The sequence below is a fragment of the Mus caroli genome, unplaced genomic scaffold (assembly GCF_978045245.1).
Source record: "Mus caroli unplaced genomic scaffold, Mus_caroli_1 scaffold_9, whole genome shotgun sequence".
Classification (NCBI taxonomy): Eukaryota; Metazoa; Chordata; class Mammalia; order Rodentia; family Muridae; genus Mus; species Mus caroli.
The window spans coordinates 68162113-68178930 of record NW_028227264.1 but is presented as its reverse complement, the minus strand read 5'-3'; the positions used below and the strand labels follow the sequence as shown (position 1 = coordinate 68178930).

Genomic DNA, 16818 nt, shown 5'->3' with positions numbered 1-16818 from the left:
CACGTGTTGGTTTGTTTCCAGCCTATTCCTCAAAGGTATATACATACAACTCCATACTGCATGAGGCCTCTATTCTTACCAGAGCTCAGCCTGGGGAAGTCACAGGATTAGCAACATCACTCTCTGTTTCTCTCACCTTCCCTTGTTCCCAGATGCTGAGCGCTCTGCCTCCCTTTGCCCATTCATCCATGCTATTCCCTGGGTCCAGCATCCAACTTCTCAGCAGTAAGGATGCTAACAGTGGGAGAGAGGCTAAGAGTGGGCAGCTTGGCCCTTCTACTGCATGGGTCAGGTCATCAGGTCAGGATGCTCAGGTGGACAGGCAGGGAAAGGAAAAAAAGGAGGAGCAAAAGAGTCTGCAAAGTTACAGTTCATTTGGGCCAGTAATTAACTGTCTGCAGTGCAGGCACTTGTAGCTTCAGGCTATCTGTCCATCAGGCAGTGCATGGGTAGTTCCTGAACCTCATTCGACCTTAGCTTAACGAGGAGAAACATACTGTGTTACTTTCCTATCCTATATTACAGCTCTGAGCTCAAATCTGTGACTCTCTCCTCAACGCCATGAGTGGATGTGGTTGGTGTTGAGCTAACGCCCATTACTTATGCTCCACCCCCCCCCTCTCTCTCTCTTTTTGAGACACAATTTCTGTGTGTAACCCTATCTGGAAGTCACTCTGTAGACGAGGCTGGTCTCGAACTTACAGAGATCTGTCTGTCTCCGCCTCCTGGACTGATGGTATCAAAAGCGTGCACGCACCACCATCAACCAGCTGATTCCTACTTTCAGAGAAAGTTTCTCTGATGGATGCTATAACTGGAACCTGCTCTCCCAGATTCTTCCCCCATCCCCTTACCACACCCTCCGTATACCCTTTAGCAGTCCTCTTCTACGTCAGTATGCATAGAAGTTTCCAGACTTGAGTTTCTTCCTGTGCTCTGTATTGATGCCCTCATCTACCAATGTCTGGCACTACCACCCTGCTTCCTCTTCTGTGTGCACAGCTGAATGTAATTTGGGGACCTGGAACATCTGTGTCTGACTCCTACCCGCCTACCTCCCCTAACCGCTCTGCTACAACCTCTGCTGGTCCAAATTCCAGCCATTCTTCAACATGTTTTCTTCCAGGGTCCTTCAGAGGATGTTAGGAATCTCTCAAATTTCCCTACCTACGCCGTGATCGCCTCTGCTGCGATGCCTCTGTGGGTATGAAGTCTCGCCAAGAGAACTAAACTCAAATCCCAGCTTTCTGGACGATGTAAAGCTGTGGACATACCACACACCTGCCTGATGCTCAAGGTAAATTAGGACTCATAACAAGTTCAGTGCGGGCTCTAATTGCAACTAAATATAACTTGGGAGAATAATTGTAATAAGAATAGCCTGGAGTTACTTTGAGAGACTTAAACATGACAGAGTCAGTAAATGACACTCAACAAGATTTTACTACTTGTGAACTCTAGGCTATACCTTTTATTCAAGATCACACTGAAAACCTAAATGAGCCATGTGCTCAGGGGCTTCTAGCCTTATTACCACACCAAAGCCACGTTAGAGGTTGAGAGCAAAGGCTTTGGCTATTAGCCCGACTTGTGTGTGATTTTAATCCGTGTTCCTTGATTGGAGCCTGGCCCGAGCTGTGACCCAGCTATGTGAAGCTAAGGTGGTAGATACCTTTAAACAAGGACAGCTGTGACCAGGTCCCCAGACTGCAACAGTGGCCAGCATAGATCTACTCTTGTACAGCAGGCTGTCCAGTTTGAAAGAAATAAACAAAATGAATCACATGCTAAAATTACAGGCTGGGGATGAAATCTAGCCTCTTGCCTGTTTCCATAAATACTTTCAGAGTCCCAAGGCCACACCTGGGTGTGCGGGCAAAGGTTTTGGGCTGTTTGTGTGCACAGAGGGAAATAAGATGGAGCCTAGACAGTTGAACTCTGAGAATATTTATCACTGACCATTTACAGAACTACTCTATACTTACATGCCTGAAACAAAGGACTGATTCTGTCAGGAGGCAGAACCAGGAAGGGCTCTAAAAACATGATCTGATGCAAGTCGAGAGAAGCAGATCTGTAGACCTTAGGTAGAAACTTAGATGAGCCTAAGCACAAGGGAATGCTGGGAGGTTTGTGTTATCTGTTTGTCTCTACATTATTCTTTTGGAATGTATTTGTCTCGTGAGGGAACAACAGCTACTTCTATTGTGAGGTACACATGCACAAAAGTGCACATCAGCACACTGTCATGAAATAAACACCACCTAGGCCAAGAACCAGATCACTAATCTCTCCACTCCTCCATCGGTATGCACCCCTCATCCCATCCCAGCCCATCCTCCCTTCTTGTGGAGACCACTTGCTTTAAAATAGCCTTTCCGTTGTAGTTTTCTTTTTCTGCTGTTGCTTTGGCTTTTATTCTGAGACAGGGTAGGTAGCCCAGGCTGGCTAAGAACTCGGGTTCCTTCTGCCCCTGCCTTCTGAGTGCTGGGGTCACAGGTGTAGTACATATGTTGCCATATCCAGCAATTGTCTTCTTGTTGTCGTCATCGTTGTTGTCATTGTCGTCTTCTTCTTCTTCTCCTTCTCCTCCTCCTCCTCTTTTTCCTCCTCCTCCTTCTCCCCCTCCTCCTCTTCCTCCTCCTCCTTCTCTTCCTCCTCCTTCTTCTCCCCCCTCCTCCTCCTCTTCCTCTTCTTCTTCCTCTTCTTTCTCTTTTTCTTTTATTATCTTACTATGCAACTTTACAATACTGGCTTATTGATGTGTGTGTGTGTGTGTGTGTCTGTGTGTGTGTGTGTGTGTGTGTGTGTGTGTGTCTGGCTGCCTTTCTATAACCTACAACTCCACAGCTGGACCTATAGATCTATTCTCTCCTGAGGCAAACACCTATGGATATCAAGAGGGTATCTGTAAACAGAAGGCTTCCTTGCAATAGCTTCAAGCTGGAAAGAACCCACATTGCCATCTACAGGAGGGCAGAGACCTTAGTTGGGTAATTGTAAGTTCTTGGTGGGGTGTTACATAAACATGAAAATGAACACGTTACAATTACCCAACAACAGGAGTGAAAGCCCAGGAGGGTCGAGCTGAGAGGCAGAAGAAATGATGCACCTGTAGAGTTGTAAGGACCTCTTCAGAAGTTGGGTGCACAGCTGAGCATTGGGGGTTGGTCTGGTGCTACTATGTAGTCAAAACGCTAAATTCTGTACCCCAAGATCTGGTTGCTCCCAAATTCTCACATATACATTGCCCTTATTGTATAAACCTTGCTCCCCAATTTAAAGCTATTGGTTAAATAAAAGTGGCTACAACCAATGGCTGGGGAGGACAGAGGTAGGCGGGTCTTTGGTTACTGGGCTTGGGGAGTCACAGGTTGGGACCTTGAAGAGAAAGAGGGTAGGAAGAGGGAGAAGGAGGAAAAAGGAGGAAAAGGGGGAGGAGGAGAAAGGAAGAGGAGGAGGATGAGAAGAAGAAGAAGAAAGAAGATGGAAAAAACGTGAGGTCTCCATTAGATGTAGTGGACCAAGAGCAAGTGCCCAAGTAATGGAGCAGAAATAACAAAGGTGAGACTCCAACAGCAAGTATTTGGGGACCACAGCTAAGGAAGTAGCCAGTTTAGTGTTAGAAAATAGATTAGGGGGGCTGGAGAGACAGCTCAGTGTAAGAGCACTAACCGATCTTCCAGAGGTCCTGAGTTCAATTCCCAGCAACCACATGATGGCTCACAACCACTTGTCCGATGCCCTCTTCTGGTGTGTCTAAAGACAGTGACAGTGTACTCATATATATTAAAATGAAGGAAGAATATAGATTGGGGATAATTCCCTCAGTAGTTGTGCTAAAGCTGAATAAGTAAATCTTAGCCCCAGTCTCATTCAACCTAGCTTCCAAATAAATAGAAATACGTCTGTTAATTTACAGCTAAGTCTACGGGGTTAGAACAAATGACAGCTACACAAAAGGCACCTGCTGGATCCTGCCACAGGGAAGCTCCTGAGCTGGTGACAATGGAGAGGAGAAGGCAGACTTGAGAGGTTCTATGGATGCAGAAACAGAGCAGATAAGAGTTCCTGGCTGGCTGGACATGAACGTGGGACAAGGGAGACTCTGGGGCTTCTGCATGGGGTTAGGCTGCATGGGAGGTGAAGAAGCTTGCAGGAGATGATGTTCTGGAGGGAAACACTTAGGGTGTGATGGATTGATTATCTGTGAGGGTCTAAGTGGAAAGGCACAGTGTGGAAGAGCACTTAGTATAGGTTAAAAAAAGAAACCAATCAACAATTCTAGTTCTAAGACAGGATTCAGGGGCTGGAGCTGTGGCTCAGAGGTCAAGGGTACTGACTGCTCTAGTACAGGGTCCAGCTTTGGTCCCCAGCACCCATGATGGGCAGCTCTTAACTACCTGTAATTCCTGCTCCAGGGGAATCAAAGTTCTCTTCTGGCCACTGTAGGCACATGCTAACACACATACACACATAAAGCAAAGCCAGACCTTTAAAAGAATGGAGAAGGACCATTGAGCTCCCATGTGCATGTGAGCATCGCTCTGTCCTTCTGACCTTCTGAAGGAAAGGACCAGGTGCTTCAAGCCCCTGATGGTTTGGCTCGGTGGACTGAAACCTGGAACTTCCAGCTCAAGCAAACCCTCTCACCTTTAAGTTACTTTTGCAAGAGTTTTTGTTTTGTTTTATTTTATTTTATTTTTTTTAATCGCAGCAACTGAAATGACGCTGAGACAGGGTCTTCCCTTCTAGGTTTTCAAAGTTATCATTTTGAGATTACCTCCAGGACACACGAGCAGCTAACGAATGTCCATTTGAAAGGTAAGCAGAGAAACCCCGGGGGGGGGGGGGGGGAGATGAAGAGAGACACTGCCCATGAGGTATTCCCAGAAATGCTAAAGTTTGGGTAGGAACAGTTCCCACTGGTCCTATCAACAGTAACACCATACCCCGCCCTCCTCCTGCCTCCCCGGAAGTTAGCTAATCTTTCTGGCTCCCTTCCAGGCTCAGAAAGCCACTAATGGTTCTGTATCTTCTTTATGATTACCAGAGAGATTGGGCAAGCAGGACCGTTCCTAGTAGGCCGAGAGCCAGCTTCACACTTCCCAGACCGGTCCTTCAGACTCCCCTTCATTTTGGATTATGCCAAACCAAATTATATTTACTCTCTCCTGAGTGAGAGTACTCTAGGAGGATTACAAAAAGTCCTTTCTCTGAGGGCCAGAGACATGGTTCAGTGGGTTGAAGGGTTCAGGGGTTGAAGATGTTTGCTGACAGCCCCCCCCCCATACTACAAATTTTAGAAAATTCTTTGCTCGAGTTCTTAAATCTACCCAAAACTCTATCTGTACTTAACTGTCTTTGACCATGTGCCCTGGCCTGCTTCGTCTTCATACTAAGATAGTGGGAAAGAGGCTTATTTCTATTGTCATGTCATTAAATTCTTTAAAAATATTATTAGCCACAGGGGTGTCTGTGTGTGTGGTGTGTGTCAATGTGTGGGATGTATGTGTGGGTGGTATGTGGGTGGAGTATGTGTGGTGTGTGTGTGTGTGTGTGTGTGTGTGTGTGTGTGTAGGGCACCAGGATTCTTCCTTGTACCTTGATCACCTTATTCACTGTTGTAAGGTGGTCCAGCTGTCCAGTTGACTTGGGGGATCTCCTGCCTCTTCCCTCTAAGCACTGGGATTACAGTTAGGCCCTCACACTTACTTGTGAGCTCTGGAGATCTGAACTAGGCAAACTCTCAGGCACACGGGGGCAAGCAATTTAACTGCTAAACCATCTCCCTAGACCGTAATATCACTACTTTTTGAAGAACACGATTTGTTCTTTCTCTTAAATACACACTTGGTTTTGCATGTATTTGTGGGGGGGTGGAGAGGGGCACACATGTGTGTGTAGCTCTGAGGGTGATATTAGAAGTCTTCCTGAGTTGCTCTCCACCCGATTCTCTGAGGCAAGTACTCAACAGAAATCAGAGGTCTTTGGCATGTCTAGTACAGCTAACCTGCTTGCCTAGCAGGTGCCATATATCTGACTCCCTGGTCAGGTCTAGGATTTCAGGGAGATGCCATGCCCACTCTGCATTTGTGGGATTCTAGGGATCCAACCTCCAGGTCGTCACATTGAATGGCCAGCTCTTTCTCTGTGAACCTGTTCACCATACACTTTTAAAAACCAACGAACAGTGTGAACAACCCAGACTTTAATTCGTTGAACATCGAACGTTCCTGGATCAAGAATGCACTGAATGATGTCCTCACTGTCCAAGGTACTATTTCCTAAACTTTATTGCTCTATTGTATCTTTCTATTGCTGTTTTTCTGAGACAAGGTCTCTCCAGATAGCTCTGACTATCCTAGATGTCTATGTAGACCAGGCTGGCCTTGAACTTGACCTCACAGAGATCCACCTGCCTCTGCCTACCAAGTGCTGGAATAGCTTTCTTGTATCTTCCCCTCATCCCTTCCTGATAACTATTTCTACCACACATGCACTTAGCTTTTCTTTTTCTTTTAGTTTTTACTGTCTGCATTCAAGCCTGGCAGAGATTTCACAGCTCAGTCAAAATGCAAGCAACTTCAGACTAGATCCTCCTTCCTTCCAGGGCTGTGGCCTCCTGACCTGGATCAGTTTCTCTGCCCGCTGCTGTCTGGTTTCTATTTTGCATGGCTTCATTCCATTTGCCATTGTGTGGCGTCTATTGTTCTTTAAATGTCATTATATTCCATCCCACTAGAATTCCGAAAGCTAAAATAACATTGGCACTTTGTTTCCCAATTTGCAAAAATATACACACATTACAGGAATTTACAATTAAGGTCCAAGCTTAGCCAGAGCTACTGTGAAGCCCCACCCAACCCTACTCCACCCTCTGTGATCACTCCACTAGCAGTGATAGCTCCACCTCGTGAGAACTCCACCCTGTGAACACTCCACCCACTGTGACTGACGGCTCCACCCCTGTGGCTGACGGCTCCACTCCTTGAGACCGCTCCATCCCCTGTGACCACTCAACCCAGACCCAAACTAGAAAGCACCTTGGTTCTTGATCTTGACCTCAACTTTTTTCCTTCTTTCCATCGCCTCTCTCTTTTCTCCCTTCACCATCTCCCTCTCTTTCTCCTTCTCCCTCTCCATCATTCCCTTTTGCTTTTCTTCTTGTTTCTCCTTCTCTTTCTCGTGTCTTTATTTTCAAGTACAGACTCATTTGCAGAAAGTAAGAATCTGAGTGGCGGTAGAATAAAGAAGACGATTCTTATGCACTTGAAGGGTCTCTGTACACAATGGATACGGCGTGGGGTGGGTGTTGGGGTGGGGGTGTGATGTGGAGACTGCTGCGGTGTCTACAGCCCCTTTCGCCCCCTGTAAAACTCACTCCTCAAAATCGCCCAGTTCTATATAAGGCCACTCTGTCTCCTGTTTTGCTGATTCTGTTCACACTTCCATCTTTGCTCTCTGTATCTCTCCTCCTGAGACATTAAATGACAGCGCTGTTTAGACTTTTTTTTTTTTTTTGAGGAACTAACTCAAATGTTAAACATACATGTCTTACTTATAACTAAATTCTCAAAGGAGACCAAAAGGAAGAGGAGGAAGAAGCAAAGTAGAAAATGGTGAAGGGAGAGACTTCCTGATGTTAACCCTTTAATATCTATTCCTTCCTAATTTAGGGTTTATACTATTTCCCATAGTACAAACTCATCCTTGTCTTCCTTGAGATAAGCTGCTAATAAGTGTTGCTTATAAATGGTACTGACCAGGCTTGCCTAAGACCCCAAGAATCAAAGGCATGTACCGCTATACCCAGCTAGTGGCTGAATTATCAAGGACACATTCTCTCTCTCTCTCTCTCTCTCTCTCTCTCTCTCTCTCTCTCTCTCTCTCTCTCTTTCTCTCTCTCTCTCTCTCTTGTTTGTTTTCAGAGAGTTTCACTGTGTAGCCCTGGCTGGCCTAGAACTCACTCAAACTCACAGAGATTCTCCTGCCCCTGCCTCCAAGTGCTGAGACTAAAGGTGTATGCCACCATACTCAGCTCAATGACACATTTTCATTGTCTCCCACAGAGAAAGCAAGCACCCCGCTTTGCTATGTAGTTCTGTATTGATCAAACTACATCTCCAGCCTTGAGCTCCATTGTAGACATGCGGATTCCTGACAGACATATATGCGTACAAACGGACACTGGAGAATGACCCTTTTGAGGAGGGGAGCAGTTAGAGGAAGTGCCTGTTACTGGCCTGAACTGGAGACAAAGATGAAAACTTTGAAATACTTTCTAACACCTGGAGGAAAGATGACTCAGTATGCAAAGGTGCCTGCTACTGAACCTAATGACCTGAGAGTTTGATCTCTCAGGTTCTACAAGGCACGAGGACAGAACTAACTCACGTGCAGTCCTCAGACCGCTGCATAGTACATACCGTCTGTCACACCCCAATTCTAAATAATTAACGAAACCTAATGTATGCATCAGCCTGGCCAAATATATCAGAGCCAGACTTTCTAGATAGAAGTTAGGAGTTCAAGGAAGTAGGGAACTTTTATTTAATTTTTAACTTTTATTTGTTTGTTTAGTTTTGGGTTTTTATGACAGGGTTTCTCTGAGTAGCTTTGCCTGTCCTGGAACTTGCTCTGGAGAGCAGGCTGGACTCGAACTCATAGAGATCCCACCTCCTGCCTCTGCATCCTGAGTGCTAAGGATTGTAGGTAGCTGAGGCAGGGGACTTTTAAAGTTTATTTAAATTGGAGAGGGAAATTTGAGACATTTGGGCAAAGATTGTTCTAGCATAAAATCCAGCTACAGGGATGTTAACATACCCTCAGAGGAGGGTATGTTAAAGAAAGACAAAATGATAAGTATAAGCCACTCTGAATTTCAAGTTTGCAAATATAAAGGAAACGACTCTCATTTCTACTTTATTAAGTAAATTAAAGTTTAGAGACCCCACTTTCTCTTGCTTTGAAACTATTTGATAACTGATCCACATAAACAAAGCTATTACGCAGTCCATTCAAACTCGACCTCTCATCATGGTGGTAACCTTGGCAATTTTGTTAAAAGAGGAGAGAAATGGCTATCAATGACTGTCATTTCATGGGACTTTCACTTAGGAAACAAACTTTGACCTGTTTTGCTGTACACAGGGAAAACATCACTTTTCTTTTTTCTTAAACCACATTACATGCAAATGAGAAATGACTGTGAAACATGTCAAGAAAATGTACTGTAATAGCATGGGACAGAGAGACACGCGAACTCTCACGAGGACACGACTGGCATCAGGTAGGAGAGAAAAGAGAGGTAAGCACACAATTGAGAGAAAAGCCTGTAAAATGAAAAGTGTTAAAACAAATTATGATGGACAGTCAAGAGTCCTGACACAACTTCAGGATTGCCCTTCCTATGCCCATCCAGCCACCAGCATCTCTGTGTGCCAGTCTAAGTGGCTTAGGGGATGCCACTGAGGTTACGGCCTCTTGGCATCAGGTAGATTTTCACATTCCTTATGCTCCCAGTGAATTTGTGCAATCAAAGAAAGAACCAGTAAGTAAAATCCTGCTAAGACAGGTACAAGCAGGAAAACGCACCATGTAAGGGGGTGGGGTGGGAGAGCATTGAGGATCAATCAATCAATCAATCAATCAATTTAAAAAGTCAAGGGCCTAGTAGTACATGCCATTAATGTTAGTACTAGGGAGGCAGAGGCACGTTGATCTTTTAAGCTCAAGGTCAGCCTGGTCTACATGAGGAGTTCCAGGACACCAAGGCCACATAGTAAGAGATAGTCTCAAATGTCAAAAATAGTACATATAGAGGCTGGACAATAGTGGCATACTTGGGAGGCAGAGGCAAGTGGATCTCTTGAGTTTGAGTCCAACCTGGTCTACAGAGTAAGCTCCAGGACAGACAGGAGAGGCTACACAGAGAAACCCTGTCTTGACACAAATAAACAAACAAACTAACTAAATATATATACATTCAATATAGTAAACATTTCATTATTTCCGTGAAGCTCCAAAATCTGCCATCCTTAAAATATTTACTCACTTACACAATGGAACTTTTCCAACAGACTTTTCAAACATGTCATATGCACATGTATATGTGTGTGTATACACACACACGTACATGCGAATGACATGGTCAAGAATATCATCCTTTTGAATAAAGCAGGAAATGTCAGCTTTATTGAGTACATGAAATGCAGCCTTACTGTGCATCAATCTCTTTTTCAAGTCACTGTTGAAAATCTACAATTTGGGACTGCTTTGATTCAGGGTGAGTTCTCATGCTTAGTCCCAAAGTCAAAAGCTGACTTTACTGCAGAGCACACTGTGAACCAGGCACTCACCCTACAACCTATAGGGATGCCTTTTACACTAAGAAAAAAAAGAAACAAACAGAACATCTCTAGACAGTAAGCTTCCCCCTTTTAGATTCAGACATAAACAACAAAACTTCAGTTTTCTGCTTGACAGAGACCACGGAGAGAGTGACCATCATAGTTAGTGACATTATTTTCTGCTTAACAGTGGGAAGTGGGCTTAAGAAATCAGGTCTGAAAGAGGATAAGATAGGACCCAGGGCCAGCCTTTAAATGACTCCCCCCCCCAATTAATTCTTGAAATGACATGAGAGGTTAGTAACTGGAGGAAGTGTTACTTTTCAGAGATAAGAAATGAGAGCTGGAGCCGGGAGATTAAGTCTCATCACACGAGAGAGGTATAAATACCTTCTTCACCGTCTGAGATATATTCCCCATCACTGAGCTTTTCGGGGGCGCTGGCTTTCCTTACTGCATGATTTAAGTGATAATAAGAGTGCATGAAAATACTCATCTCCCATGACACAACTACCAACATCTAAACATTCCACCCCTCCCCCAAAACACGTTTGTGACAGACTTTCTTCAGGGAGCAACAGGGACAGGGTCACTCATCACCATGGCGACCCCTCGAGGACACTGCCATACCTTCATCGTCTGACATATCGAGGACTTCATTCATCGTTTCTGGGACATTCATTTTGTGCTTCTCCGTGATGGTCTGGGAACAACAACAACAACAATGCAGTTGCTTCAGTGTGAAAGGATTTTTTTAAGGAGACTAGTCATTTCTTTCCAAACTGACTGATTTATATCCTATGGGATGAAGAACTTAGAAGGCTGTATACACAATGTGCATTATTTATTTATTTATTTATTGTATATGAGCACACTGTCTTCAGATACCCCAGAAGAGGGGCATTGGATCCCATTACAGATGGTTGTGAGTCACCATGTGGTTGCTGGGAACTGAACTCAGGACCTCTGGAAGGGCAGTCAGTGCTCTTAACCACTGAGCCATCTCTCTAGCCCAACATGCATCTCTCTGAAGCAGCACAGGGCAGGAGGTGGGGGGGGGGGAATCCTCAGAAACTCAGAAGTGTCCTTCAGATTAGTTCAAGGTGAGAGAGTCCAGGGGTAAAGCTAGTAAGGCTTTCCAGAGGATGAGGGGAAAGCAGTGCTATGCGTGTCCATGCCAGAAGAACCAAATATCCCATCCCATCAGGGTCACGCGAGAAGGGAAGCATTTGTCATTATCCCTGGCGCCAAGCCCCTCACTTCCTTTCTTTTCTCCACTATGTGTCCACTCCACTGATGCGATACAGCAAAAACACTGAAGAGATATACGTTGTGTGTATTTTATAATTATAGTCATCCAGACATTTTAGAGGCCACATGTTTGAAGAATCATCTTAGCTCCCAAAAATCTTCCTCAAGTACAGTGTGCTACTGGGCAGTGCCTTTCTGACTCTAATTTACTACTTGGTGACTTTATAATCTATGTCCATCCAGAAGAAAGCATCTGTATCATTTAAGTTAAAAAAAGCTGAAAGTGGGGGCTGGAGAGATGTCTCAGGGGTTGAGAGAATTTGCTTCTCAGGTTAGGCCCTCAGCACCCAAATCGTGGCTCACAGCACTGCAGTTCCAGAAGATCAGAAGCCCACTTCTGACTGGTGCACAGATATGCATTCAAGCAAAGCACCTACACACACACACACACACATACGCTCAACTGTTATGTGGAAATAAAACATTTTTTGTGCCTCTCTTAGTATATAATACTGAAATTGATCACATCTTTAAAATAAACTTTCAGTTAGTTTTATAGACTCTAAAATTGTACAGAAAATCCCCATATGCCCCATACGAAGTCTCTCAGCATAATAACTTGTTAATAAAGAACATGTGTCATTGCACACTGATATCAACACATCACTATCAAACTTTCTTTCTCAGGATTGCTACATTGTACACTGTCCCTGTGTGGGAGAATCTGTTTATAGAAACAATGGCTTCAGAGGCCCCAGTAACTTTCTGGACCAAGAGGGTGGGGGCTGAGCTATGCCACTTAAGATTATAGACACCAAAGCAAATCACATCCTCCCATCTATGAAAATTCATATTCCTTATACATTATAGATGCTTATATATCATAAGCGTGAGAGCAGGTCTGAGAAGGTGGTGTCTGAGTTTGCAATAAAATCTTAAGTACCAGGAGATTGGATTCATTCCTTTTTTGCTGGTCAGTTTGTATGGAGACCATATTGGCTTCTCGGGGCAGTCTGGACCTTGCTTTTAGCAAGCATTATCTTCTGCCAACCAAGCTTTGTGATGACACACAAGGGAAGTGGCTCTGCTGCCACAGACTCTGGTGGGAGCCTGAGAGCCTTTCCCAGAGCTGCAGCACCGTCTTCTTATTCTGTGAATGTAGGCTGATGGTTGCTGGGATGTACTGAGACTCCAACTAAGAGCCTTGTCCATGCTTTACCAGCTAAGATATAAGTGGTCAGCCTTCTAGTTTAGCTTAAATCTTTTAGTGTTTCACTTTTTAAGACATTTTATTTATGTGCCTGTGTGTGTGCATGAGCGTGTGTGCGCATGTGTGTGTATACACATGTGTGAACAGTGGCTGTGGAGGCCAGAAGAGGTCACTGAAGAGGACAAAGTTACAAGATATTGGGAGCCACCAGTGTGGGTGCTGGGGACTGAACCCTGGTCCTCCGGAAGAACAGCTGGAGCGCCTAACTGCTTGAGCCACCTCTCTAGCCTTGTGCTAGAGAGGTGGCTCAAGCAGTTATTTTTATCGCACATAAACATTGTGAAATCACCTAGTGGGTGAGAGACTCAATTATGATTCATATTTTGAGTTATTAGACAAGTGTCCTCTGACACTAGAATAGCAAACTGATGTATTCATTGTAATGATTCAAATATTTGTAGCGTAGTGCCACTTGACTACTGTTAAGCAGCTTGCTCTCCTCTATTCTTTGTCCTCTAGAAAGAGCTACATGGGGAATCCAGAACATTAAGGCTAGAAAAGCATTAGATGCTTAGCCTTTCTCTAGGAATTTAATAATAGCCAGGTATGATGGTGGAGTCAGAACCAGGATCATCTCTGTGAGTGAGATACTAACCTGCTTTACTGAGCATGAGTCTGTCACAAAACAAAACAAAACAAGCAACAAAAACAATCCAAAAGAATCTAATAACAGATTTTGGATTTTGAAAGCTGTATAAATTGCTGAGTACAATTTTTGCTCCTAAACTTTATGGTAATGATAGAAATAGATCCTGGTGAGAGAGCATTTTCTGTCTGGTAAGTCACACAAGTTCTTCTACTCAGCAGATTTATTTTCTGGTTTCTAAAACCTGTGAACTGCCATATAACTCAGCCAGCACATAGCAGCCGACAGTCTGAGCCCACGGCTTTCTATAGAAAGTGCTGCGTCGACGGAGGAAGTTATGCACAGCAGCTATGACTTCCTTTAGATTGGGAGATGGCAAAAGGGAAATGATGATGTTGTCCCCAAATTCCACTGTCCTAATGTCTCTTAGTCCCAAAGACTCTAGACAGGGTTAAAATGCTTTGAAGGGTGTGTGTGTTTCTGTGTGTATGTCTGTGTGTCTGTGTGTGTTTGAATACATGTAGGGACAGGGATGATAGCTCAGTTGGAAAGACACTCGCTGCCTAGCCTAGTGGATGACCTGAGTTCAATTCCCAGAACCTCTTCCTGGTCGGACGAGAGAACTGACTCCCACGAGTTATCCTCTGACTTTCACACCCACGCCATGGCATGTGTGTACCCTCACACACACAATGAAATGTAATAAGACTTCCTAAAATGTATCTAATGGAACAGGGTCATCTGATAAATAAGGATCTTATGTGAAGTTTTCAAAAATCTTTACAATGTCAAGATAGAACATGGAATCAAAACTCTTTATCAATGTACATAACTATTTTTTTCCTAAGCTTTATTTTATTACTTATTTATGGGTCTGTGTGCCTATATGTATGATAGCATGTGAGTGCAGTGCCGGTAGAGGCCAAAAGAGGGCGATAGATCCCTTAGAGCTGGAGTAAATGGCAGCTGTACTGTACCTGAGGCAGGTGTTGGGCTGCATGGAGCCATCTCTTCAGCTCCATATGCAACTTTCACAGATTATATATATATTCAGTACTTCAAATTTCGTTCATGTCAGACATTTAGGGGTTTGGTACATTGACAGTATTTTAAATACGTGGTACTTAGCCTATGAATGGAGGAAGAAGGAACATTCTAGAAAAGCCCAGGGAAACTTGGCTGTAATTTCAGCATCCATTACTCACAGTGGTGGTCATAATTTCCTCCGTCACGACCTTCAGTGTGTCAACCACCGAGATATAACCAAGGCGCCGGGCGATGGCCAGAGCTGTGTTCCCATTCTGGAAGCAGGGAAATATGGACAAGGTCACTCAGCCTGTAACCAGGCAAGGCCAATCTCTCACCACATCAACCCAGCTACCATATGCAAAAGTGTAAATGTTGTAATTTTATAGTTTGGATCCCAAATGTCACAGAGGCCATTATTTCGAAAATGCTGCTGGTACTGGCAGGTTGGGACTGGTGTGTGTGTGTGTGTGTGTGTGTGTGTGTGTGTGTGTGTGTGACATCACTAGGGGAGTATCCTTAGGGTATATTGGGACTTCAGCCCCCTCCTGCCTTGCTTGCTTCCTGGTGGCTGTGAGATGAGGTTCAGTAGGCCATCCCTGACATAAATGGTCAACCTCCCTGCAGACTCACGGGGTCAAGCAATATGGACTGACCCCTGTGCAACCATCAGCCAAAGAAAGACTTTCTGTCTATTAAGTTACTTGCTTCCTGTATTTTGTTGTAGTGACAGAAAGACAGCTAAGAGACAGGTTTTGTAAAAGCCCACCTCACCTGTTTCTACCCGTCCATGTCTGGGCAGCTACATGTGGTTCTATGACATTGAATCTATGTGAGCAGTCAGTGGGACACACATACTGTTTGCCTTGAAGGCTCTTATGTAACTTATCTAAGATAACAGAAAAGCAACTGGCAGGTGATCCAAATGTGGGAAGACTTTAGGGTCCCCTCCACTCTCCTCCACTCCCACCCTGCTGGCCCACAGCTCACCACAGTGAGTTCATTGGGGGAGGCGTGGTTCTGAAGCAAGACATTGATGATATGCGTGTGGCCCTGCTGAGCAGCCTGGTGCAGTGCCGTGTATCCATTCTGCAGAAGAAACAAGGAGAGATGGCACACACTTCCTTGAATACAAAACCCAGGGCTCTGCTGGGGAGGAAGGGGGAGGGCGCCTACCTTCGTCTTGGCATTAACTTTTGCAGAATGCTGCAGCAGAAAATTGACTATTTTGATATTTCCATAGTGACAGCCCACATGGAGTGGGGTGTAGCCCATCTGTAATTATATTTCAGAAAGAAGAAAAAAAAGAAACATTGTAAGTACACTTTTAGTAACAGCTTTGCTAAACGGAAGTAAAAGTATTATTCAAGTTTCCTTTTTAACTGGAAAATAGATTTAAAAAAAACCCTCTTCTCCATAAAAAAAAAATGCCCTTTTCAGAGTTAGTCTTAATATATCTGGTTGAACATAGAAACAGGTATTGTACTTCCTCCCTTTCATCAGCTCTTTTCTCTCTTGCATAGCTGTTCAGGACAGGAAGGAAAGATGGGCCAATCAGCGGCCCAGACAGGTGGATTCGGTAACTGACTGATGAGGTCAGAGAGTGTGATATGGACAGATTGGCTTAGCATTGATTGAATACTCTGTTCTCTAACAAAATGGCTAAGTGACAATCTTGGGGTAGGGTGGGGACGGGAGGCGGGAGAGGGAGAGGCGCATCCCCTTACTCTCAGGACTTCAGAGGCAGAGATAGGCAAACCTATGTGAGTTCCAGGCCAGCCAGGTTTGCACAGTGAGACCTCAAGGAAAAACCAAACCAAACCAAATCAACCAACCAACTAATGAAAACCAACCAAAACCAACCAACCAACCAACCAAAACCAACCAAAACCGGCCCACCACAGATAGGCAGAGGCACAGAAACAGTCAAGCGAGGAGCCCAGTTGAGTTCCTGTTGTCAAAGGAAGAAGTTGAACCTGCGATAGCTGCTCAAGTTAAAGCAAATCCACCTCCTTTCTTTCCGGAGCGTGGCCATTTCAAACTCCGTGACTGACACACAGCCACCAATTCTTTCTTAGACTGATAGCCAGTGATTCCCAGGGACTGCTGATTCACACTTTCTCTCTCTCTCTCTCTTCTCTCTAAAACTATATATACACACATATATACTTTAAATTATTATTTCAAAAGTAGTGATACTCTGGAGATGGGAGATGACTCAGTCGATAAAGTAGTTACACACACACCAGACTGCACATACACACCACATACACACCAGACCACACATACACATACCTCATACACACCACACACACCAGAGCACAAATACACAC

The 16818-nt window shown here is 44.5% G+C and overlaps 1 protein-coding gene across 16 annotated transcripts in view; it reads right to left on the bottom strand.

Moving 5' to 3' along the window:
• The window catches only part of Ank3 (ankyrin 3), a 632326-nt gene that overhangs the window by 112709 nt on the left and 502799 nt on the right, over positions 1-16818 (bottom strand). For 9 of the 16 annotated variants that reach the window (XM_029482229.2, XM_029482230.2, XM_021174444.3 and 6 more), the window contains 4 exons: positions 15662-15760; positions 15476-15574; positions 14665-14760; positions 10983-11055 (listed from right to left, as the gene is read on the bottom strand). In XM_029482229.2, coding sequence (XP_029338089.1) covers positions 10983-11055; positions 14665-14760; positions 15476-15574; positions 15662-15760 — 367 coding nt within the window. Of the gene's footprint in view, positions 1-10742; positions 10806-10982; positions 11056-14664; positions 14761-15475; positions 15575-15661; positions 15761-16818 lie in introns of all 16 variants that reach the window. The other 7 variants (XM_085842859.1, XM_085842860.1, XM_029482226.2 and 4 more) reach the window with 1 other exon arrangement.